This window comes from Mesoplodon densirostris, chromosome 3 (genome assembly GCF_025265405.1).
Source record: "Mesoplodon densirostris isolate mMesDen1 chromosome 3, mMesDen1 primary haplotype, whole genome shotgun sequence".
In the NCBI taxonomy this organism is placed as follows: Eukaryota; Metazoa; Chordata; class Mammalia; order Artiodactyla; family Ziphiidae; genus Mesoplodon; species Mesoplodon densirostris.
In genome coordinates, this window is record NC_082663.1 from 130233560 (window position 1) to 130260307 (window position 26748).

The 26748-nt window shown below is 40.8% G+C and overlaps 1 protein-coding gene across 10 annotated transcripts in view; it reads right to left on the reverse strand.

Moving 5' to 3' along the window:
- Positions 1-1523: 1523 nt before the first annotated feature.
- The window catches only part of SLC36A3 (solute carrier family 36 member 3), a 57336-nt gene continuing 32111 nt past the window's right edge, over positions 1524-26748 (reverse strand). For 7 of the 10 annotated variants that reach the window (XM_060093680.1, XM_060093675.1, XM_060093678.1 and 4 more), the window contains 9 exons: positions 24315-24405; positions 21809-21897; positions 18926-19021; positions 15030-15114; positions 13877-14095; positions 11306-11404; positions 10764-10930; positions 6773-6942; positions 1524-3806 (listed from right to left, as the gene is read on the reverse strand). In XM_060093680.1, the coding sequence (XP_059949663.1) occupies positions 3538-3806; positions 6773-6942; positions 10764-10930; positions 11306-11404; positions 13877-14095; positions 15030-15114; positions 18926-19021; positions 21809-21897; positions 24315-24401 (1281 nt within the window). In that variant the 5' untranslated portion in view covers positions 24402-24405 and the 3' untranslated portion in view covers positions 1524-3537. Of the gene's footprint in view, positions 3807-6772; positions 6943-10763; positions 10931-11305; positions 11405-13876; positions 14096-15029; positions 15115-15668; positions 16073-18925; positions 19022-21808; positions 21898-24314; positions 24406-26748 lie in introns of those variants that run through there. The other 3 variants (XM_060093685.1, XM_060093684.1, XM_060093683.1) reach the window with 3 other exon arrangements.

The following is a 26748-nucleotide window of genomic DNA, read 5'->3' on the forward strand; positions in this document are numbered from 1 at the left end:
ATTTTAAGATTCATCCATGTTATTGTGTGCACCAACAGTTTGATCCTATTTATCACTGAGTTGTATTCCACTGCTTGGATATACCACAGTTTGTTTATCCATTCACCTGTTGATGGGCATTTTGGTTGTTTCCCACTTTTTGCTACTGTAAATAAAGTTACCATAAACATGTATGTACAAGTCTTTTTTTTTTTTGGCCACACCAGTTTGTGGGATCTTAGTTCTTCAACCAGGGATTGAACCCATGCCCTCAGCAATGAAAGCTTGGAGTCCTAACCACTGGACCACCAGGGAATTCCCTGTACAAGTCTTTTTATAGGTAGAAAATTCCTTTTCTTTGAGGTAAATATCTTGAGGTAGAATAGGTGGATCATGACAGGTGTGTGTTGAACTTTTAAAGAAACTACCAAACTGTTTATCAAAGTGGTTTCACCATATCCATCCACAATAGCAGCATATGGGAGTTCCAGTTTCTCCACATCCTTGCCAACACCAGTATGGTCAGTCTTTAAAATTTTAGTCATTCTAATAGGCATAGAGTAATATCTCATCGTGGTTTTAATTTGAATTTCCCTGAATACTAATGATGTTGGGACATCTCTTCACATGCTTATTTACCATCCATATATCTTCTTTGGTGAAGAGTGCATTCATATTTTTTTGCCCGTTAAAAAAAATAAGTTGTTTTCTAATTGTTGGACTTTGAGAGTGCTTTATGTATTCTGGATATGAGTATCTCATTAGACACAAACTTCACAAAGATTTTCTCCCACTTGGTGGCTTTTCCTTCCATCCTCTTAACAGTGCCTTTTGAAGAATAAAGGTTTTAATTTTAATGGAATCCATTATAGCAATTTCTTCTTTTATGGATTGTGCTTTAGGTGTTATATCTAAGAAATCTTTGCCTAGTCCAAGGGTCACAACGTTTTTATCTCCTATATTTTCTTCTAACAGTTTTATAGCTTTAGATTTTACATTTAGGCCTAAGATACATTTTAAATTGATTTTTTTTGTATGTGATGTAAAATATGGATCCAAGTTCTTTTTTTGATGGGGGTTGGGGAGAGCATAAGGATTTCCAATTTTTGCAGCACAACTGCCTTGAAAAGGTGATTCTTTCTCCATTACCTTGCCTTTGCCTCTGCACCTTTGTCAAAAATAAGTTGCTCACATGTGTGTAGAGTTATTTCTGGACTCTATTCTGTCCATTGAATTATGTGTCAATTCTGGCACCAACACCATGCAATTTTGATTATGGTAGCTTTGTTATAGTTCTTGAAATCAGGTAGTGTTAGCTCTTCAACTTTGTTCTTTTCCAAAGAATATTTTGGCATTCTAGGTCCTTTGCAGCATTTCCATATGAATTTTAGAATCAGCTGGTCAATTTAAAAAAAAAAAAAAACCTTGCTGAATTGATGAGGATTGACATCTTAACTATAATGTGTCTTCTGAGCCATGAACAAGGTGTATCTCTCCATTTATTTACATCTTAATTTCTTTTAGCAATATATTATAGTCTTTATTGTACATGTTTCATATCTTTCATCAGATTTATCCCAAATTATTGCATGTTTTTGGTGCTATTCTAAGTGCAATTTCTGGTTGTTCCCAGCTAGTACAGAGAAACACAACTGGATTTTATACATTGATCTTATATCCTGAAACTTTGTAAAATCAATTAGTAGTAGTTTTTTTGTAGGTTCCATTGGATTTTCTACATTGATGATCATATCAACTTCATATAAAGACAGTTTTACTTTTTCCTTTCCATTCTGGATGACTTTATTTCTTTTTGTTGCCTTATTTCACTGTCTAGACATCTGGTACAAGATTGAATAGAAGTGGTGAGAATGCACATCTGTATTTTGTTTTTGATCTTCAGTCTTTCCTTATCAAGTATGATGTTAGCTATAGATTTTTCACAGATGTTTTTTACCAGTTGTAAAAGTTCCCTACTATTCCTAGTTGCCAAGAGTTTTATTCTAGGAATAGACATTAGATTTTGCCAAATGCTTTTCTGTATATATTGGGATGATCATACATTTTTCTCTTTTTAGTTTGTTAATATGGTGAATTACATTGATTATATTGATTTGCTAAAATTTTGTTTAGAATTTTCACATCTATGTCCATGAAGGATTTTGGTTTGTAGCTCTATTTTCTTGTAATGTCTTTGCCTAGTTTTGGTTCACAGAGTGTTTTAAACCAGTTTTTTTTTTTCCATTGATAAATCACAAATATATTTGCATATCAATAGGTACAGTTTTGCAGTACTTGGGGTCATCACAGAATTCTATTCTGGATGAATCATAATTCAACTTAATGTTGGATATTTGTTTCCAACATAAATAATGCATACAATTTTGCAAACATAGAAGATTCTTAGGATAAACTCCCAGAAGTGAAACTGGATCTGAGGGCTATGCATTTTAAAACTTATGTATTATAAAAATTGTCCTTCAGAAAAGCCATAAAAATGTATTCTGCCATCTGCAGAGTATAAGATTGTTTTTCCAAACCCTTACCAAAACTAAGTATTATTTTTAAAAAGGTCAGTAGTCCTTGCACATGATGAAATCCTTTCCCTCACACAAACTGCTCATCCCCTTTAGCCTAAATCAGCCCTAAGTGGCCTTAAGATATCCGAGAAGATGGGGGTTGGGTGGGGGGAGAGAGAAAAAGAAAGAGAGAGAGAGGTGATGTCCTTCTCAGTAGGGAGGTCACCATAATGAAAGATTGCTAAGAAATGTTTTTATCCCTTAACCTGCTTCTGGTATGCTTGTGTCTCCAGGGCAACAGGGTAACTTGCTGACAGAAAACCCTTCGATTTTCACACGTGTTAAAGGATAAATTCATTTCTTTTCTTTTTTTTTTCACTTTCAGAATGTCAAAGCTGGAAGAGCCTGTAACAGCCAATTAATCCAATCCTTCAATTCATAGAATGGGAAAGTGAGATGGACAGGGAGAGAAACTTGTCCAAGATCCCACAGGATAAAAATTAAAAAAAAAAAAAAAAAAAAAAGATCCCAGAGGAAATCAGTGTCAGAGCTATTGGTTAGAAAAATTACTGCTAAGTACTATTTTTGTTCTGTGACTCTTCCACTTAGAACCATACCTAAAATAGAAACTCCTCTTCCCTCAACATACACTTTTCTAAACCTGATGCTTTAAGGGTAGTTACTGCAGAATAGAGAAAACAACTCCTTTTGCATTTATATTTTTGCTTGGTCTCTGTTTCCAGGGATATCATGGGCAAATGGCATCCTTTTTCCCATTAAATGAGGCTGATAATACAAATGGTTGAATGTGGTTTTGGTTCAGAGGTACAAAAGGTCTCCAGAGAAATCCAAAAACCAGAAAAGACATAGCCTGAGAGGTATCAGTACTGACTTGTGTCACCTACCTTTCTCCTGGAAAGATAAAGAAGCCACTAATTAATATAGAGATGTTGGGGTTTGATGAATCTATATAACATCCACAATAGAAGTCAAATTGGGGATGGGAGTAAGGAAGAACTATCAGAATAAAAATAGATAATTATGTATAGACAGCTGTGGAGTTGGCTATGGAATAGTTGATGGGTTGGATCAACTCATAGAGGGCTTGGTATGTTCCAAATACACACCCCAAAAGGCCCAGGATGCTGATCATGATGTCTTTTGCAATGGTGACACAGCTCATGTCTTCAGGGTAAAAGGTGATGAGCTCCAGGAAAGGCGGGATGATGAGGGCCAGGGCACTGCTGCTCATGGAGCCCACCAGGGAGATGACCAGGTCCAGGCGGGGGATGAGGATGGCTGAGACACCTGCAGGGAAAAAAGAAGTTTAGAATTGCTGAACGTTCCTGCAGGAAGGGAGCCCAGAAACAAACCATTTCTTTGGAGACTTGTGTAATTCTACAGGTGCCTGACAGACCGTTGGAGAGGTAGGAAAGGAGCCCATTGTGAACTGGAGCAGAACAGGCACTGTGGCTCTGGACTCCCACCTCTGTTTTAGCTGCCAAAACATGCTCTCCTTTTCTGTTTTATCTATTGGGTTTTTCACATATAATATTTATTGAAAAGGATCCTCTACTACCTATCTATTACAACCTTGTCATCACAGAGCTGGGGAAATCTAGAGCTCTAGAGGGAATGGGTTGTGCCCAAGGTCACACAGAGCTGAGATGAGAAGCCACTGAAATGTCCAATCTAAGGCCCTTTCCACCCTACTAGGTTGCCTCTAATGTACGTGAAAGAACTTGATATACAGTAGGTGCTTGATAAATGCTTGACTCTTGCCCAGGCACTGCATCTACAGTGAATATGTACTAATCTATGCAATATAGTCGCTGTCTAGAAGCAAGGATGGATAAACAATGAGAGATGGCTCTGCTGCTCTCAGTCTCTCAACCACTGGTTTTCCTACTCTTAGAAGGAAACTGGTAATTACGGAGAATATAAAACATGCAGACAGCATTAGGCAGCTCACTCACCACCTCTTCTCTTCCATAGACACTCTTAGATTTCCACCTTTTATATATACAATGAACATATATCATGGATTTCGAGGGGAGTCCAATTTTGATAATATTTGAATGAATAGACATAAATTATGTGACAACTTTATACAGCCATATGATTTTCCTATGAATAAATTAGGGAAAACCAGTTCTGGAAAGCACTCAGACTAGCTTTCTGGGTCTTGAAGAAAACATCACCTCTTTCTGAAATTGCTCCAGCACATCTAATCAGAGAACAAGAGAGACTCATAGACTCTCACGGTTGAGAATCCATCACCTCTCTGATGGGATGATCCTCGTCCACAGCTTTCCTTTATCAGATATTTAATAAATTGCTTACTGGAGGAAGTACGGAGAAAATTCAGTGTCTGTTCTTTAGGAGAGCTCATGCAGGCAGGGCAGAGAGAAGACACGCTCAAGGAAAAGCTATAATGCAAGGTGGACTGGAGGAGTGCTCTAGAAGGGTCAGATCTGGTCATGCTAACCCATTGCTGTGGGCCCTTCCCCACTGCCTGATCTCCTTAGCACAAGGTCCCTTAGGACTTGGGTCCCGCCAAATCCTCTGGCTTCGTGTCTTATCACTCATTATGCTTTCAGTTCTCCAGAGAGGCCATATGTAAGCACTTGCCTCCAATCTGTGCAGAGCCTGCTCACTGCACGTGGTACATTCTCCACTGCTCCACCTGCCTCCTAATTATCTTTTAGATCTTAACTGAAACATCAATCCAGTGGAGAGGACTTCCTGACTTGGCCCAGGCTAAGTTATAGGACCTTCTCAGGTGCTCTTAGGGTAGCCTCTTCTTACAGTCTTAACTATCCTCTGGTACATCACTGTGTACCATCTTAACATTCATCACAATGTGCTATAATTATTTGCCTGCATATATTTCCCACTCAAACTATAAGCCTCATGAGAGCAGGAGCCATGTCTTTTTCATGATTCATTATTGTATCCCTAGCACCTAGCACAATGTCAGGCACATAGTAGGTGTTCAACAAATGATTACTGAATGAAGGATAACAGAATTGACAGATGAATAAAAGAGGAAGAAGTGGTCATTCAGCACAGAACAGAAGCAGGACATGTCATTGAAAGTCAGCTGTCTCTAGTGATGCTCTCTCCCTGATACCAAGTGGCCTGAACTACTCAGCGTTTCTCTTCAATGTACACCCTTCCTATTGGGAATGATTTCAAAACAATATATTTATGTCTTGGTACAGACTGGGAACTCTCTGTAACAACACCTTAAGCCAAGCAGGCATGCTGTTTCTGCTTATAGAACTCCAGTTATGTGGAATATAGCATCTGGTAATATATTGTTCTGCTGGTCTGCTCCAAGATTTACACACTTTCTCCTGACCCTGAACTGAGATGGGATTCCCTCAACTTTAAATGCTGACTCCTGGAGACTTTAAAATGAAATTTGCTCTCTCTCTTGCACAATAATCCCACAGGTGTTTGAGAACAGATATAGAATTTCCCCAAGCCTTTGCTTCTCCAGGCAAAACCTCCATAGTTCTTTCCCTCATTCTTCATGGGACACCTGTTTTGATCTTCTTTCTCTGAATATGCTTCAGAGAAAGAGTGTCCCAGCCCTGTTCACAATGTTTCCCAAACATCTACAATGGCACCTGATGTAGAATGAATGAGGTAATGAATGGATGAATGAATGGAAGGAAGCAGGAAGGAAGAAAGGGAGGGACAGAGGAAGGGAGGAGAAAATGACTTCCAAGACTGTAACAAATTAGCCCCTTGGGGTTTTTCTCTATAGTTAAACACCACTTTAAGGAGACTTGACCTTAATTTATGATAGGAAGGAATATGGCACAATGCAAAACACAGACTTTGGTGCTACACAACCTGCATTCAAATCGCAGCTCTGTCGCTTAGCAGCTGTTTATGATGTGAGCATGTTACTTAATTTCATGGGTCATAGTTCCTTCAATTGGTAATATTACATAGTTAGGCTGTCATGAGTATTAGATAATGTCAGTGCTGTGCCTGACATATAGGAGGCATATAGGAATGAATAAATGACACTTCTTTCTCCCTCAAACCAGTCAATGTATTCTTTCCATGTGTAGACAGTAGAGATTACTATAACATTTACTATGTGACAGTTCTGTTAAGCCCATTTTTCAGTTGGAAAGTTGCGGTTCCAGGAAGTGAAATATCTTGCTTGGCTAGTGGCCGAGCCAGTGATGGGGGTAGCTGTCAATGTGGCTCCCGGCCACAGCTTTGGGCAAAGAGAGCCCTTTTATCTTACTCACAGATCAGACAGACCAAGGCCGTGCGGACAGACAGGTCTGCAAACAGCACCCAGCTCTCTGACACCTGGGAAATGACGACGGAGATGATGATCTCAGCTGGCGCGTGGAACTGGAGGGCATAAGTGAAGAAGATGCCGATGGAGTACCTCAGCTTGACTGACTGGTACAACCTGCAGAGAGAGGGACAGCACGTGAAATTCGACGTGGCTCCTGGGCAGGGCCGCACAGGACTCATCCACTGCTTGGAAGCTGGGACTTGTTGAGTTATAGAACTGCCTAACTTCCATTGACTCAGCCTGACCCGCCACCAGAGCCACCTGGGAAGCTTACTAAAAGTGTACATTCTTGGAGATTCTCATTCAATAGGCCTGTGACTCAGGAATCTGTGCCTTTTTTTTTTTTCTTTTACTTTTTAAAAAAGGTATACCTGTATGGAGTAAAATTCACAGTACAAAGGTCATACCAGGACTCCCTCTCACCTTTGATTCCCAGTCTCCAGTTCCTCTCTCCACAGGCAACTCTTCGAACAATTTTCTTGAAGCCCTTCCAGAAATAGTGTAGATACAAACTTACACAGAATGTAGGTACACACACACACACACACACACACACACACACAAACACACAGAAGCATCCTCTACACACCATAGATCTCTGTTTTTAGTCATTAAATATTTCTTAGAGATTGTTCCCTATCAGTACACACAGATACATAGATCTGGCTCTTCTATTTAATAGCTGCTTGATATTCCAATTGCATGGATACACTATAATTTTTTAACCAGTCTCCAATTAATGGATATTTAGATTATTCCTAGTCTTTTGCCAGTAAACAATGCAGTAAAGAATACGCTTGTACATATACCTATGCACATACAGTATACAACCCCAGAAGTAAAAATGTTGGGTAAAAGTATATGTGATTTAATATTTTGATAGCTCTCAGAAAAGGGTACTGTCATACACTGTTGTAAATTAGTGCAGCCACTGTGGAAAACAGTATGGATGTTCCTCAAAAAACTAAAAACAAAACTACCATATGACCCAGCAGTTCTACTCCTGGGTATGTAACTGAAAAAAAAAATTAAAACACTAATTCAAAAAAATACATGTACCCCCATGTTCAACGCAGTGTGTATATACATATATATGTATGTATACACACACATACACACACAGATACACACAATGAAATACTACTCAGTCATAAACAAGAATGAAATTTTACCATTTGCAAAAACATGGATGGACTTGGAGGGTATTATGGTAGGTGAAATAAGTCAGACAGAGAAAGACAAATACTGTATGATGTCACTTATACGTGGAATCTAAAAAATAAAACAAACTAACGAATATAACAAAAAAGAAGCACATTCACAGATATAGAGAACCAACTAGTGATTACCAGTGGGGAGAGGGATGGGGGAGGGGCAAGATAGGGGTAGGGGATTAAGAGATACAAACTACTGTGTATAAAATAAATGAGCTACAGGATATATTGTACAACACAGAGAATATAGCCAATATTTTATAATAACTATAAATGGAATATAATCTTTGAAAATTGTGAATCACTTTGTTGTACACTTGTAAATTATATAACATTATACATCAACTATACCTCAATAAAAAGAAATAAAATAAAAAATAAAAGTTTGATAGCTCTTGACATATTGCACATTTGTTGTCCCAGCATAATGGAGTGCTTGCTTCCCTCCATCCTTGGCAAAACACGGTATGTGAACACATGCTGGTTTGTGCCGTTGTATTTTGTAAACTTGGCATTTCTATGATTATGAGGGAGACAGAGTAGCTTTTCAAATATATAAAATGTCACTTTCTGAGTTGCCTGTGAACTGTTTGCTCAGGCCCATTTCTCCTTGGGTTGTTGGTCTTTGGTTATTGGGAGGGGATATTTGTTCATTCCTTTTTTAAAAAGATATAACTATGTTTATTCTTTTTTAATGATATTTAATTTATTTATTTTTGGCTGCGTTGGGTCTTCGTTGCTGTGCGTGGGCTTTCTCTAGTTGTGGCGAGCGAGGGCTACTCTTTGTTGCAGTGTGCGGGCTTTCATTGCTGTGGCTTCTCTTGTTGTGGAGCACGGACTCTAGGCGCGCGGACTTCAGTAGTTGTGGCACGTGGCCTCAGTAGTTGTGGCTCACGGGCTCTAGAGCGCAGGCTCAGTAGTTGTGGCGCAGGAGCTTAGTTGCTCTGCGGTATGTGGGATCTTCCTGGGCCAGGGCTTGAACCCGTGTCCCCTGCATTGGCAGGCAGATTCTTAACCACTGCGCCACCAAGGAAGCCCTGTTCATTCCTTCTTTAAGGCTCTTCTGGAGAATCTCATAACCAGCCAGGTTCAGAGAAGCTGTGAGGTCCTCACGGCACCTGATGCCCGTTTTTTTCCAGCTGATATCCCAGAAGGAAAGCACCCGCCCTGCCCAAGGTAGCTAGTGGCAGCCCGAATTACCCAGAATAAGAACAGCATATTAGGCTGATATCTTATTCGTGTAAAATACGTCACAACTTCAAAGAAATTCCATGTTTATTATCTCATCTCGTCATTACCACAACACAGTGAAGTGGGTGGGACTGGTCACATTTTTCTCATTTTACAGCTGTGGCCTTATGGGAAATGAATGCCCCACCATCCTACTCACTTCCAAAAGACCGAGGCTGTGGGGAGACATAGCAGTGATAATAGCTAACATGCAATGAGCACTTACTGTGTGCCAGACAATTTTCTAAGCATTTTATGTATATTAAGCCAATTCACCCTCACAGTCACTCCCTGAGATAGCATGGCGGTCATTTGCGCTGCTCGCCAAATACCTCCTAGTCTTCCAGACACATGGTAGAATTTCACTTCCCTGCCTCTTGGAGTGAGGCGTGGCCACTTGCTTTGACTGATGAAGTGTGAGCAGAAGAGACATATGTCACTTCCTAGAGAAGCTTTAGCAGCTTCATGGTAAAGGGTATGATTCAATGTGCCCTTTGCCATGGAAACTACCAATGTTTCAGGGAGTGGTTATTCCATCAGTCTGGGTCTTGGAGTGGGGATGGTGCAGAGTTGAGCCCCAGCCATCCCATAACGGACATGTAGCATGAACATACAATTAAGCATTTGTGTGTTCAGCCATTGAGATTTTGGAGTGGTTTATTTTATTACCAGAGCATAACCTATCCTGACTTGACACAAATAGGCGAGAGTATTATCCTTACTTTATGGAGGATGGAAATGAGGTCTGCAAGATTAGGTTAGCTTATCCAAGGTCATGTGAGAACCAGGATCAAATCCCATTGCTCAGGTGTAGAATCTGCTCTTAAACACTTGGTTCTACTGACTGCTTAGTCATTCTGCACCCAATACTGCCAGAATAATGACAATAGCTAATACTCGATGAATGCTACATGCTAGTCCCCAAAATGCTTCCTGGATGAATGAATGAATGAATAAGTGAATCAACGACTGAATGCAAGAACTCCAGTCCAAGAACCAAGTGGGGCATAGCAATGGCAGCTTAGGCCCATTTCTGGAATTGGGGTCCTGAGTAGCAGCCCACATGCAGGCCCCTCAATCATTACTCTGGAGTTATACTTTTCGTTGTTGCTATTTCTGTTTCATAGACACTCCCAGATCATTCCTGTTTGATAGCCTGTGAACCACAGAGTCAGACAGATTCAGTTTCAAGTTTCAAATTCTCATGAACAGTGTGAGCTGGGCAAGTTACTTACAGCCTCTCCACATATCAACTTTCTTATCCATTCAATGGAGTTGATAATAATAATGCTAACCATAGGGCTGTTGAGAGAATTAAATAAGATAATATACAATGCCTGGGTTATTAAACATACCTGTTATTATACTACTAATACTAGCAGTTAGTATTTGTTGCTAATGGTAACTCAGGGATGCCACATTCTGTTGCTAAGACTCAGACCCTGTGACTCCCCTCCCCTTCCCCCCAAGCCCAGATGGGCAGGGACTTACCAGCAATTGGGCAAGTTGAGGGTGATGCTGGCCTGGGTGTTCGACCCAAACTTCATGTAGCCCAGTGTCCCCAGGCAGATGTAGAGGACGATGACAAGGGACATGCCCAAGTACAGAACAAAAGAAAACTGCTGTGGATGCTTCATCTGGTTTTTGAGAGACAGAACCTAGAGATGAAAGGAGGTTGAGAAAGAAAAGATAGAAAGAAAGCTAGCAGGTTCCCCCACAAGCACAGACATCCTTCTCCAGGAAGCCCAGAGTCAGGAAGGGGCCACACCCCCTTTCATCTTCTCCCACATTTTCTACAGCCAGGAGTGCCCCACTCCATCTGGGCTGATGGTAAATTCTCACTCAGTTTTCAAGGCTTGGTGTGGTGTATGGGGCAGGTGGCACCCTGTAAATGGGTACTGACTTTCCCTTCCACCAGGAGAAGATCATATTCTGCATTTTTCATAAATACTACTATTTAGACACCTAGAACAATGACTGGCTGTCATAGAGAGCACTAGGGACCATTCCCTCAAACCCTACACCCATCTTACCATACCGACGCCTTCAAACGTGAAGATGGCTGTACCGAAGAACAGCAAGAAAGTCTTCCAGCTTGCCATCAAGGGTAGGTTCCTGGGATCTGGAATCTCCTGAAAGGAAGTACAAGAAGGGCATTCATTGTGCCAAGGTGGAGAAGTCACCCCAAATCTGGTAGAGAGCTGGGCTTGCCCGACATCAACAGAGACAGTGTTAGAAGCACCCATGAGATATCAACAGCTGAGTCAGCCTTCTCAACTTTTAAACAAGTTACTTATTTTTATTGTGATAAAATATACATGGCATAAAAGTTACCATTTTAAACACTTTTAAGTGTATAATTCAGTGGCATTAAGAGCCTTCACATTGTTGTACAACCATCACCACATTCCATCTCCAGAACTTTATCATCATCCCCAGCCGAAACTCTGCACCCATTAAATAATAACTCCCTATTACCCAGCCCACTGGTAACCCCTATTCGACTTTCTGTCTTTATGAATTTGACTATGCTAGGTACCTCTTACAAGTGAAATCATATAATATTTGTCTTTTTGTGGCTGGCTTATTTCACTAAGCATAATGTTCTCAAGGTTCATCATGTTGTAGCATAAATCAGAATTTCATTCCTTCTTAAGGAATACATTGTATATATTTACATTTTGATTTACCACATCTTTACATGTGGTGAAAATGGAACCCAGGGAGACGAAGGGAACTGTCCAAGGCCACTCTGCAAGTGAGTGGCACAGCCCAGATAAGAATTCAGGTCTTCTGTTTTCCACTTCTCTAATACCTCTTTCCCATCACTTCTCTCAGAGCCGTGGTCTTCTGGCTGGCACAGTAGCTATCACAGATCTAGATGGAATGATTATTTTAATAGACTCCTGTGGGAAGAATAATGTCTACATCCTAATCCCTGGAACCCTGAATATGTTACATTACATGGCAAAGGAGAATTAAGTTTTCAGACTGAATTAAGGTGGCTAATCAAGCTAATTTTATTTATTTATTTCACAGTATTATATATTATATTTGAGAAGAAATTATTCCTAAGAGATTCATGTCATCCTTGAGATAAATGGGAATTCCCAAATATTTCAAATCCAAGTTTGGGAATACAATTGGGAGAGTACGAAAATGACAAAGGGAAAAACTCTTGGATATCAGAGTTATCACAAAACTTAAAGGTGAGTTACGTGAACTGTATAGAGTCAAAATCAAAGTAGAAATTTCAAGAAAAATAGAAGAGGCATGTCCTACTTCCACAATCTGATCAAAGACTGGCAACACTGGGCTCAGGCTTTGAGCTCTGCTATCACAGGCACTTCTCAAGCCCTTAGGACAATAGGACCTTTTATAGTTTCCTTTCCAAAGAGCAATTTCAGGCCCCTCTTTAAGTCTTTATTTCTCAGACTAGATGGAGGGATTCAGCATGGGTGTGATCACAGCATACATCACTGAGGCTACTGCACTTGAATGTGAGCTGTGAGCAGCAGCAGAGCTACTGTACACTCCTACGCCTGTGCAATAAAATAAGGAGACAACTGAGAGGTGAGATGCACAGGTGCATAATGCTTTATACTTCCCCTGATGCTAATTTTAAAATAACGAGGTTATCCTGGATTACCTGGGTAGATTCAACGTAATCACAAGGGACTTAAAAAGTGGAAGAGAGAATCAGAAGAGAGAACCAGAGAGATGGCAGCATGAGAAAGACTTGGCCTGACATTGCTGGTTTTGAAGAGGGAAGTGGGCCATGAGCCAAGGCATGAAGCTTCTAGAAGCCAGAAAAAGCAAAGAAACAGATTCCCCCCACAAGCCTCCAGAAAGAAATGCAATCCTGCCCAGTGAGACCTCCAGAACTCTGAGATAATTTTGTGTTGTTTTAAGTCACCAGATTTATGGTAATTTGTCGTAGCAGCAGCAGGAAACTAATACAACCCCAGAGACTTTCAAAGAAATGAAACTATAATGGTGAAATTTCAGGGCCTGTAATGATAGCAAAGCATGGGCTTGGGAGGCAAAGTGACTGTAATTAGTGGAAAAATTACTTTCTGTTTATCAGTTTTCTTGTCTGTGGACTGAGGATAAAGTAGTATTACTTCCAAAATAGCATCATTGTGAAGATTTAATGAGTTAATCTATGTAAAGAACTTGGCACAAAGTAAATCGAATTCCTTTATCATCCATGTATCCCTTGTCAACCTATCACTGCTACAATTTTGGTTGGTTATTTGATTGAGATTTATTACCCCAAGTGATTGTAACCTCCATGAAAGCAGACACCCCATCAATTTTACTTACTACTGAATCCCCACCCCTTGCACAATGCCTGGGTCATAGAAGCTATCAATGACTATTTGTTGAATGACCCATTGTCCAGTGTGACGATAATGATGATGATGGTGACTAGCTTTTATAGCTTGTCGGGCAGGTGTTCACGGACATCACTTTGGCAGGGGCTGCTCAGAGCAGGAGGTCACCTTCCTCACTCTCATCTGCCCATGACACCAGTGACCCTCCCCAAGGGTCTCAGAAGCCCTGGACATTGACCCCCTTCTGTGGTGGTTTTGGGCACAGACCTGCACGATATACTCAAAGATCAGAGCCATGCTCCCCAGGGTGGTGATACTGGCCAGTGTTGAGAAGACGGACAGCACCCTGAGGTTCTGGATAAACACCAGCAGGATCAGAAAGGGCAGGATTGTCAGCATGTAGAAACGAATGTCCAGGGTGGAGGTCAGCACCAGGATCTTCCTGGGTTGGCAGGTGTTGGAGGTCACGTAGGCTTCTTCCACCATCTGATGTGGAGCACAAGGAAGGGCAGTGTAGTTAGAGGTGACACATTAACACAGGATGCCATTAAGTTTCAATTTCAGATAATTAACACATAACATTTTAGTAAAAGTATGTCCCAAATATTACATAAGGACATACCTGTAGTAAAAAAAAAAATATGCTGCTTATCTGAAATTCCAATTTAACTGGGTGTCATATATTTTTATTTGCCAAATCTGGTAACCCTAAACCATAGTACCCATGACTGTGACAACCAGAAACCCTTAGAATCATCAAATCTCAAGCCTGAAGGGTCCTTTTGTCATCTAGCCAAAGCTCTTCTTCCGTACCAAATGGTTTTCTTTCAATCACCCAGAGAATAGGAATTGATTACACAGGAATATCTTCTTGAACTTTAGATAGCCCTAAAAGTTAGAAAGTTCTGAATATTGAGCAAAATCTGTCTGTTTGAATATTCCATCTATAATGCCTGTCATAGTTCTGGCTGTTTGAGTGCACGAAAACAAGTATGCTTCCTTTATTCCATGAAACCAAGAAAGAATGTTATGGTTGATTTATAATGCCTGTTAGGAATGCAATGAGGGCAATGTTGCAACTTGTTTGCCTTAATTTAAGTCTTCTACATGACAACCTTGAGCTGCCTAAAGAAAAGCTCACCAACACTTTTCAGGCTAAAAATTCTCAATTATTTCTGATTGGACAGGATTGCAAGCCTCTCTTTCCATCCTGGTTACACTCCTCAGATGTTGCTTCGGCTTCCCTGTGATCCATTTAAAGAGTGATTCCCAGGACTGAAAGAACTCCCAAGTGTAGTCTGACTAGGGAGTAGAAATGAAGCCCTCTCTTCCCATGATCCAAAAACTATAATTTTGCTAATGCAACCCTAGCAGCAGGAGGTCTGCTTTCCCCCACTCTGCCCAAAAGGGGCCTCTTTACCTGTTGTAAATTGTCTGCCATAAACATAAAATAAACACTGCAGAAGCCCAACTGGGTGATGATTAATAAAAAGCTGACAGTGTACCTGAGAAGGAAAACAAGAGGCAGACAGAGGGAGAAACAAATTATTTTTAAATGCATTTTTTGAGACAATTATTTCTTTTATTATTTCTAGTATTTCCTCATTTTTTAATTTTGAAAAATTTGAAGTCCACAGTAAAAGTTGAAAGACTAGTGTAATTAACATCCATATACAGTTTAACTAGATACACTGATTGCTAAAGTTTAGCCCTAACTGCATTAAATATGTATGGATGAATGTGTTTATCCATACACACACACACACACACACACACACACACATGCATTTTTTCAGAACTACTTGAAAATTGCAGATATTATAACACGTCAACCCTAAAGACCATAACATAGTCCTCCCTTAGGACTATGATGTCCAGAAAATCAACTTCAGTATACTCAGATATATAGTCTATATTTTAAATAACCCAATTCTCTCCAAAGTATCTTTTATAGCTGTTTAAAATTTTTTTTTGATTCAGGATCTAATCATGCTTCATATGTGGCATTCGGCTATGTTTGTTTAGCATTTTTTTTCAGGTAGAGCTGCCCTGTACATACCTTTTTTGTTTCCCGTGACATTGGCTTTTTGGGAAGAGTCTAAGCCATCTGTCTTGTAGAATGTCCCACATCGTGGACTTACGTGACTGTTTCCTCGTGATTCAGAGAAGCAAGCACACACGTAGGTGATACTCTATACTTGTGTTTCATCATATTGGGAGGCACAGGATGTCCACTGTGATGGCGAATGCTCGGCCTCTCTATTGAAAGTGTACATTTCCTACTTTGCAACCTGGAGGTAAAAACTTTGAGATGCCACAAATAGCCTATCCTCAACCCAAGGGTTTTAACATTCATTGATGATCCTTGCTGAATCAGTTATTTCACTGGTGGTTGCAAGGTGGTGATTTTCTAGTTCTGTCATTTTATCTAAGTCTATTAGCTAATGTCTAAGAAAGATATATTCTCCTTTCCTCTTTTTTTATCACAGTAAATTCACATTAATTATTCTCTATTTAATATATTAAACTCTGCTATTGTCATTATTCTTTTGGATTCTTATATTGTCCCATATTTGGAGATGCATTTATTTACTTTAATAAATTTATTTATTTTATTTATTTATTTTTCGCTGCGTTGGGTCTTCCTTGCTGTGAGCAGGCTTTCTCTAGTTGTGGTGCACAGGCTTCTCATTGCAGTGGCTTCTCTTGTTGTGGAGCATGGGCTCTAGGCACATGGGCTCAGTAGTTGTGGTGCATGGGCTTAGTTGCTCCGTGGCATGTGGGATCCTTCCAGACCAGGGCTCGAACCCATGTCCCCTGCATTGGCAGGCGGATTCTTAACCACTGCACCACCAGGGAAGCCCTGCATTTATTTTTTAAGAGAACAAAAATATGTTCCTCTACTTAGGTTCTAAGGTTTAGATCCATGTTTTTCAAGACTGGGTTGTAGTAACCATTGCATCAGAATCATCTGAGGTTTATGGTAAGAATACAGAGTCCTGGCTCTCATATCAGCCTACTGAGTCAGAAGCTTGGCAGTGTCATGTGAGACTTCAGAATAGAGATGTTTTTTCTCTTTACTGTTGAGATTTTCAAACATACATGAAAACAATGATAATAATTCAATGACTCCTCGTGTGCTCATCCCAGGTTCAACAATTAACTTTTTGCCAATCCTCTTCCATCTATTCCTTCACCCCCACTGAACACAAGCTTATTTTGTTGGTGTATCTGAAGCGAACTGGAGATGTCAAGTCATTCCACCTGTAAATAATTCAGTATGCAGCTTTAATGGACAAGAATTTAAATAAAATATAACCATCATGTCCTTAATCGCCCCTTACAAAACTAACACTAATTTCTTATATCACTTAATAGTCCATCCATAGTCAGATTTTTCCAATTTTTTCAAAAATGTCTATTTCACAGTTGGTTTCTAAACAAGTCTATTCATTGCATTTTGTAATTAAGTCTCAAGTTTTTTTGTTTTTTTGTTTGTTTTTTTTTGCGGTACATGGGCCTCTCACTGCCGTGGCCTCTCCCGTTGCGGAGCACAGGCTCTGGACGCGCAGGCTCAGCAGCCATGGATCACAGGACCAGCCACTCCATGGCATGTGGGATCTTCCCGGACCGGGGCACAAACCCATGTCCCCTGCATTGGCAGGCGGACTCTCAATCACTGCACCACCAGGGAAGCTCCAAGTCTCAAGTTTTTTAATCTGCTATATTCCCCTTGCCTTATTTTTTTTTTCCCTTGCAACTTTAGTTTTTTTGGTTGGTGCTGAAGATACCAGAAAATTGCCCTGTAGTACGTTTCACTTTCTAGATTCAGATGATGAATTCATAATGTCATTTATCTTGTTCTTCTATCCCCTGTGTTTCCTGTAAACTGATATTAGATCTAGTGGTTTGATAAGACTGAGGTTCTTCATTTATCTTTCTGGCAAGGGTACTTCAGAGGTGGTCCTCTGTACTCCCTACTGTATCCTATTATAAGACACACCATGTCCAGTTGTCCCATGTCTAGACATGAGTTGATGACTACATGGGGTCAGGTGATGCCAGTCTATTCTTCCTTTATAGTTTTCCAATGACCTTTCACAATGAGCATCAATTGATGACTGTTGCTTATGTGGAATAGGTAATTTTTAATCAAACTCCCCAGGTATTTCTTAGCATACTAAAAATTACAAATCATTTGTTTAAATAAAATAGTTTCCCAATTCTTTCTCAGCTGCTGGGCCTCCAGAGAAATGGCACAGTATAGTGGATGAGAGCTGAATGTTCTAGATTTCAGTTGTTGCTCTGATCCCTGGGTAACCTGAGCAGCCTTATTGTTCTATATGGTCTTCATTCTCCTCCACTTGAATAGGCATGGATATAGTGATCTCCAAGGAGCCTTCCTGCCTGAAAGTTTTATTCAGGATGTCATCAGAAGCTGATAAATCTTCGTGAGAGAGGATGGACAATTGCGAGATCTCCATTATTACTGCCCCGTGCCTTTCCTGTCTGAAAATCAGAGTGACTCCTGATTGGGAGATCAGTGACCTACTGACATTCCCAAGAGAGGAGCTGCAGGAAGGATCTTGGCAGGTGAGGGACTAACTCCTGAGGGGCTCTGCTGGGAAACGCTACCATGTTAGGTGCTTGGTCAAAACTCTGCTTCACCAGTATCTATACCTGTGATCTTGGACACATTATTCTGTCTCTGTGAGCCTTTATCACCATATTTCCTCCCAATAAAGATACACCTGCCTACCTCACAAGGTCATTGAGATGATCAGAGGAGATCAGACAGAGAAGAGCATTCTGTACACCATAAACTTTTTATCCAGTGAGGGTTACAACCTAAATGTTCACCATTAGGGGAAGGATTAAATAAAACCACAGGATCCATCTATACTGGGGAACATTGTGAGCCTTACAAAATAATGAGGTCAATCTCTATGTCCCAATGTGGAAAGAAATTAATCATATTATTAGATGAAAGAGCAAATTTGCAAAAAATATTCCAATTAATATACAAGAAAATAAAAAACAAAATATATATATAATATGCAAGAAAATACAAAACAAAATATATATTTCCATTTGTACACATATATACAGAGAAAAAGTACATGCAGAGAAAAAGTCTAGAGGAATGTTTACTAACTAGATATCAGTGATTACTTCTTGGGTGAAGAGTGGGATGGGGGATGGAGCTATCAGAGGAGATTCTCTATATTGTTCAATAGTTTTAAACAAGAACATATTCATTTAAAACTTGTGTTACTAGAAATAAAGAAAGAACAGGCAGTGTTCTATGACTACTACCTTCCCCACACTGAGTGGGTCCTCAGCCAGGCGTTTGGGCAGGTTTCAAGGCTGTACATCATGGCCTCTCCATAGTCCACAAAAGTTCTTTGCAGTCTAGGGAAAGGACAAGCAATGAATAACTTAAAACATTTTTTTTAAGTACAATGTACTTCTGAAGTGAGTAATTATTATATATTCATGTATTAATATGGGACATTCTGGTAATTTTCTAGCAACAGTATTATTGAGATATTTTATAATGGTATACTTTTAAAAGTTTCAGAATTCTGCCTCTTTTTTGTAGTTGTCTTTTTTAACACTAATATTTAAGTGGATATTATTATTATTATTTAGGTAGACAGTAGCTGTGAATTGATTAGGTCTGCAAACAAGGGCAGAGAGGATACGAAAGTTGTGAGGTGTGCACACCGGGTTAGAGGGAGGAGAAGGGAGGGGGATGGGGTATGAGTATGGCCAAGACAGTGGTTCTGTCTTTTCTGGACTTACATTCCCTTCTTCCCACTGTTGAGGGTGTTGGAACATTTGGGATGCTTGCCCCAGACCAGACACCATGCAAAGGTAATCTTTAGCCTCCTGCCCAGCACCCCTGTAGGATGTGACACCCCAGTTCCAGCCTATCCCTCTTCCCTCATCCCTCCTTCCCTAGGCAGCCCTTCCTAAGGGACAGGGAGGCCCTGCTGAGGACTGTCAACAGAGCAAGTGGGAGCAAGTTGCCCAGGTCCCTGGGGTTAATTGCATGACTCAGGGGAGTAGCTTGGAGAGGGAAAGGGCCCCAGACTTGTCAGGGACTAGGGTTTAAGTCCCAACACACCCCCTTAGATGGCTGGGAGACCTTGAGCAAGTCTCTTGATACTTCCAGGCTTCAGTGTTTTTACATGCAGTCTGGGTTTTGGGGAGGAGCCAGTAAGAGATGAATATGGTGATGCACTGAGAACACGGCATGATGCTTCTGTTTTTATTATTACTCAATGCGCTTGGCATATGAAATATAGACGAGGTCACATTGCATAGGACTGGCAAATACATTACTCTGAGGATTGCAAATTCAAAAGCAACGGGGATCAGAAAGGTATCAGTAATGTGGTGAGAAGGGCTGGATATGAGACAGAATAGGGGATAGTGGAGACAGTGTCCTAGGCTCTGGTACAGGTCTTGCTCCAAAAGGGGTTGATCAGGATGTGGCTCCAGCTGCATGATGAAGGAATGAAGCCGCAAAGGTGGCAGAGTGTCTGACTGGCAAGAAGGTACAGATTTTTTTTATGTGAAATCTTCAGGTTTTTAAATGCTGGTGAAAAACAAAAAGCCAAGGGACTTCCCTGGTGGCACAGTGGTTAGGACTCTGCGCTCCCAATGCAGGGGGCCTGGGTTCGATCCCTCATCGGGAAACTGGGTCCCACATGCATGCTGTAACTGGGAGTTCACATGCCACAACTAAGGAGCCCATGAGACGCAACTGAGGAGCCCACCTGCTGCAACTAAGACCCAGCACAGCCAAATAAATAAATAAATAATTTAAAAAACCCAGTAGAAGTCCTCCCAAATATATCTGAAAACCATTGTCAACTCTTAGGCCATGGGTCTATAACCTCTGTATTAGAGAAAAAAAAAAAGGAAAAACAAATAATCAAAAGCAAACATCAGGGAAAGGTTGTCATAAATGACAGAGATGTTGGAAACCTGCACGGTGATAAAATGGCCCTGGCAGGCTTGAGGGAAGAAAAAGATTTGCAGATAGGTTAAGGGGTAGAGTCAGACAGGTCTTAGAACACTGGCTCTGCCACTTCCTAGCTGTGTGACCTTCAGCAAGGCATTTAACTCACCTAAGCTTCAGTTTAATCATCTATAAAATGGGAAAAATAGTGCCTACCATAAAATTTTACTGTAAGGAGTAAATAAAAGAAGACTTGCAAAGCTCTTGCCATGTACCTGGCACAGTGTAACTGTGCAATAAATTTAATTGCTGAATGAGTAAATGCTCTTAACAGTGTTTCGTGGGCTGGAAAGTACCACACAAGTTAGGTGTGATTAATATATACTCCAGATGCACCTATTTGGGTTATGATAATTTGAGTTTATGAGGAGCTTCATTTAATATCCCTACTTTGACTCATGAGGACCTTCTCCACATCTATGAGGACATATTTAGATTTGCCTGCCTTGGGAGAAGCTGAGCCCTGTGGACAGGAAGCCATAAGGCTATTGGCTGTAAAGAATTGCTAATCACCATGAATTGCTAGTTTATGAATATGAAATTCTCAGCATTGCTTATTTTCACTGCATTTGTCTTTTTCTTCTGGAATTTTGCTTTGCCTTACAGTTTTAAATATATAAACGTTGAGTGTTGTATGTATACTTTATTAGGGATTGAGGTGAACTATCCCTGTATTTGGGATATCTCTAATATCCCTGTGAGCTATTCATCTCATTGCTATGTTTTTTTTACTGTTACTAACTTGTCCCAAGAAGGGTTTACCTGGAAAAAATTCCCCTTCGAAGGTGTATGTATTGGAGTTGGGGGGAGATGGGGGTGGGGAGATTAAGAGGAAAAGAAAGACATCTTAAGTATCTCGCATATTCATGGATATGTATGAGCACATTTGCATCCTTTATCCCTTTTGATTTCTCTAGATAGAGATATTTGGGCTCAGAGAGTGCAGGAGCTTGGCAAAGTTGTCCAGCTAGTTAGCAGCAGAGTTGGGTCCAGACCTAGGAGTTCCCAGTTGGGATTTTAATCACTCCCTCCACTGCCTCTGCAGTATCTAGAGGAGCAGGGGTGGTGGCCTGGAGAGGGGGCCAGCTAACTGGGTCAGCCATCCAGGGAAACTTAGCACACCCTGAGATAGAACCTGGCACCAAGTGACAGAGAAGCAGGACTCTCACCTCTGACTTAGGTGATGAGCACAGTTCAACAGGATGACCATGCAGTGCACGGTGAGGATCCCGATGGCAAGCAGGCTGAAAGGACCGACCTGGAGGGGAAAGGAGATGTGGGCACAGGGAGCCACAGGTGGATTGCTCCCATACCTGGCCCTCTCCCTGCCTGGGTGCTAGGGTCCCTCTCATAATAGAGATTTGGGGATGAGAGCCCCTGCCTGAATGTCCTTGTGCCCCCAGATGCTCTGGCCTGAATGCCCTTCTTGGCATCACTGCAAAGTGGCTGCCCAACCTGTGCTACAATACTTCTAGTAACAGAGAGCTCACTACCTCCCAGGCAGCCCATGCCTTTCCTCATTGGCCTTTAGTTCCGCTTCTAGATCTCTCATTCCTTCTCACATCCCAGCCCTTACCTCCTCCAAGATGCTTGAAGACCAAGGTTCCTCTTAGGGATTGGCTTCCTTCCTTTAGTACAAAGTTATCAAAAGGGGCACTACTGATATTTTGGGCCAGCTAATTTTTTTTTGTTGCAGGGGGCTGTCCTATACATTGTGGGATATTTAGCAGCATCACTGGCTTCCACCCACTGCATTTCAGAAGCACTCCCTCCCCCTCCTCTCCAAGTTGTGGCAACCAAGAATGTCTCCAGACATTGTAAATGTCTTTGGGTGAGGGGGGTGCAAAATTACCCTCAGTTGAGAATCACTGCTCTCGTATGTGTACTTTCAATGTCCCTTTTATTTTTTTAACTAAAAATTGTATGTATTTAACGTGAACAACATTTGATATACATACACAGAGAAATGATGACTAGAGTCAAGATAATGAACACGTCTCCTCCTCACACAGTCTCCATTTTTTTATGTGTGATGATATTAAAAAGCAGGGCTCATTATTAATCATTATCTCCCAGATGTGATCACAACGGCACAGAGCGAAGAGGGACTCTCTCATCCTGTTTGTGCTGGACACCTGTGCCTTTATAGATGTGACCTGTGCTAACATCACAAAGAAATTTGAGATGAAAAGCACCACTAGATTGCACCAGGATGTAGCCTCCGTATAGCAGAGACTCTTTTGTCTTGTTTAAATCTATATTCCCAGGGCTTAAGAATAGTAGGTGTTCAATATATATTTCTCAAATGAATCATGATTACAGGTTCTGATGGGAGATGGAGGGTAAAGAAATCACCCAATAACTCTTAGGAACCAAAAATCAAAGGATAAAAGAGTTATCTTAAAAAGCAAAGACCACACTGGCAAAGAGAGTTTGGTTGAGGGCCATGTGGTAATAATGCTCTTCAGAAGTTCTAGAACCCTGAGAATTCTAAAGGGGTCTCAATGTGACTTTTTTAGACATGAGGGCCACTTTGCAGGCCTGGAGAGAAGGAGAAATTCGTTTCAACTAAATGGAAATAATCTATCTATTCAATTCCATGGACACAAATTGGGACTTCCAGTGTGCCAGTCTCTATAGCAGGTATTGTGGGGAGGTGTAAAGATGAATTAGAGAGTACCTGCCCTCAGAGCTTTCAGTGAGGAAGATAGGTATTTTTAAAAATAAGCACGTTTCATCTTTGTAAGTGCTGGAAGGATTCCAGGTTAGGTAGATAAAAGTTCTAGAAAAACACAAGGTGAAGGAATTTTAATAGGAAACAGTCAAATTTTACAGAGGAGGTGGAGTTCAAAAGACAGAAATAAGGGAGAAGGTAACAGCATAAGCAAGAAGACAGAGGTGGGAGGGCACAGGAAGTGTCAGGGGATTGGTAGAGAATTTGTTAACCTCATCTTCCAAGCCACTTTCTCACAATCAATCACAAACAGTAGTCACAAACTCAAATGCCTGAAGGGGCCAGGCTGCTGATATAAATGAATGAAATAACAAGGATATAATCCTAGGGAGTTGGGAGAACTGTAGCAAAGTAGATTCTGCATCAGTATGCGAGTATGGTGAGTCTTTAAGAACAATGATGGGGAGAGGGAACTGGATGGAGGTGGTCAAAAGGTACAAACTTCCAGTTATGAGATAAAAGGTACTGGGGGTATATTGTACAACACAATGACTGTAGTTAACACTGCTATATGGTATATTTGAGAGTTGCAAAGAGAGTAGATCCTAAAAGTTTTCATCACAAGGAAAAAACATCTATTTTTGTAACTATATGGGGAGATGGATGTTAACTAAATTTATTGTGGCAATCATTTTGTAGTATATGTATGTCAAGTCATTATGCGGTACACCTTAAATTTATACAAAGCTGTATGTCGACTATATCTCAATAAAACTGGAAAAAAAAAAAAAAGAATGGCTTGTCTCCTCCAAGCATGCTCCATTTAGCTCTGGGTTGGCTCCAGTGGATTGATGCCAATAGGCTCATTTCCTATTCCAAAGGGTGCCCCCCTAAGCAATAGGCTTATTGCCCATTGATAAACAGTACTAAGGACTTAGGGACCCGCCAACCCTTTCTCCCAAATGGGTAGACCTGGTCCCCATTGCACAGGTCCATCTTACCAATAAGCCGGCATTTTTCATGGCCAGAGGAAGTCCCAGGAGCCCTGTGCCAATGTTGCATTTCAATAAGTGAATCAAGGTTTGCATAATCCTGTAGGGGGAGCATAAGGCAACAAAAGGGTATGTTAGAGGAGGGAAAGGAGACCCAATGCTCAGGCTTCTTTCAGCCTCTCCAGGCACCATGTGGTGGGAAGACAAAACCAGATGAAGGGGACTCTGGTTTAACTCTCAGTTCCCAGGATCTGTTCTGGAACCTCTGATCAAGGGCTGGTGCTAGTTCAGGTGACTCAACAAATATTTAACACACACTAGGCTCTAAAGAAAAAGTTAATAACCATTGCTACTATTCTGGATAACTTCCTAGTACCAGTTTATTCATTAATGCATTCAACAATTTGTTTCATGATACATTCACTCAAAATTTATTGAGACCTACTAGAAGTTTGGCATTTAGATAGACAATGGAAAAAATAATAAGAATTTTCTCAATTTACAGGTAATTATCACTGCCCAGTCATTTATTAATTCATTCACTAGAAAAAAAAAGTCTGCCACCACATATGGAGTATTTATTGGTTCTAGTTCACTCTTTCATCCATTTACTCAACAATATTCACTGCAAACTTATTCCATGCTATGCATTGGATACCATTTAATAACAGTTGCTAAACGTGCATATAGAACACTTACTATGTGCCTGGCAGGGTGCTAGGTACCAGGGTTCTAAATGTTCTCCACACCAGTGCTGGCAGCACCTGCTCAGGCACCACCAGTCCACTGGGGAGGGGGAATGTGGAACAGGATCATGAGAAGAGAATCAAAAAGGAATTGAAATGAAAAGTTGACTGCAAAGGACTGAACTGCGGTACGACCACTGGATTCTGAGTTCTAGCTCTGCCATTAACTGACTGTTTTTGGTCACTATTTTGGGAAGGCCCTTGGCTGCTTACATCTTCTGTTTATTCATCCTGACCTGCCTACCTCCCAAGGATATAATAAGAATCAGAAGAGGTAATGACATAATGAATCTTGGAATTGTGAAGTGCTTCACAGATGTGAGGCATCATCACCATCAACATCATTATCATCATCATCATCCTCCTCATTACCACCACCACCTTTGGTTTGGCCTTACAGTGCTCACCTGTTTGAAACGGCTTCCTAAAGAGGAGGCAGAGCTGGGGTGATAGAAAAAAGGCAAGCAAGGGCTGGTTTAAGCAGGTAGTGGGGCCCCCTCCTCCTGTATCAAAAGGTACCTGGAGGAGGTCATTGGAGGCACCTCCTTGTGCAGCCTTTGGACTGTCTGGAGGCAGCCCGGAGGGTGGAAATACACTGACCAAGGTCACATGGCGAGTCAGTGCTCACGTCTCCTGGTCTTGTCCTGTTGGTTAGGGTGTCAGGGCTGGGTCAGGTTTTGGCATTTCAGTATTGCCCAGGGAGAGGGCCGGGGCTGAGAGAAGAGAGTGACTTCCTGCATCTCTGTGAGTTCAGACTTTTCACCTAAGCAATGGGGGGAGGTGGGGGGGCGGTACAAGCTGTCCCTTCACTTCCAACAGTAATTGATATTTCTTGGTAACTGCAATTATTGAAAAATATGTCAAAGCCAAAAAAAAAAAACCCAAAAAACAAAAAACCCACCCTATTTAAAAAAATCTTTTGTCAATTATTTGATAGTAATTTCTCCAAAAGATGTGCCCCCTTCCTGTTCTCCATCCCTCCATCTCTCATTTCTTTCCTACAGCAGCGTCTTGCCCAACCTGATCAAATCTCTTGGGAAGGGTGAGATAAGGGTTTGGAGAAAACATTGCACCTTAGTTAACAGCATCATAGATCAGGGCTGTGAGGAGTAAAACACATGTTGGGAGCTCCCAGGGACTTAAAAAAAAGTTTCTATTTTTTTTCCTTGAAAAATGATACATTGTCATTATAAAAGGAAATACTCAAATTCCACCAATTGGAAAAAACTACTTTTAACACTTTAACATTCCTCTAGGCATCCTTGTCTTTAAATGCACACAAATTTTACACAAGGAGAACCATTATAATACTGTATTTTAATTTTCTTTATGACTAGTATGTCCTACATATTTTCCCACAACCATAGATTTCCTTCATCACTTCTAATGGCTGTACTGTATCCCACTATGTGTATCATACTTTAAATAATCTCTCATTGTTTCTCAATTGTCAGTATTACAACCAGATCTGAGGTTAAGATCTGGCTTCAATAAAATTATCATGCATACCTGCATTATTATCTCCTTAGGAAAAATTCCTGGAAGTGGTATTATTGATCAAAGGATTTATTTATTTATATTTACTTATGCTTAAAAAGCCCTAAGTAGAGGAATTCCCTGGTGGCGCAGTGGTTAAGAATCCACCTGCCAATGCAGGGGACACAGGTTTGATCCCTGGTCCGGGAAGATTCCACATG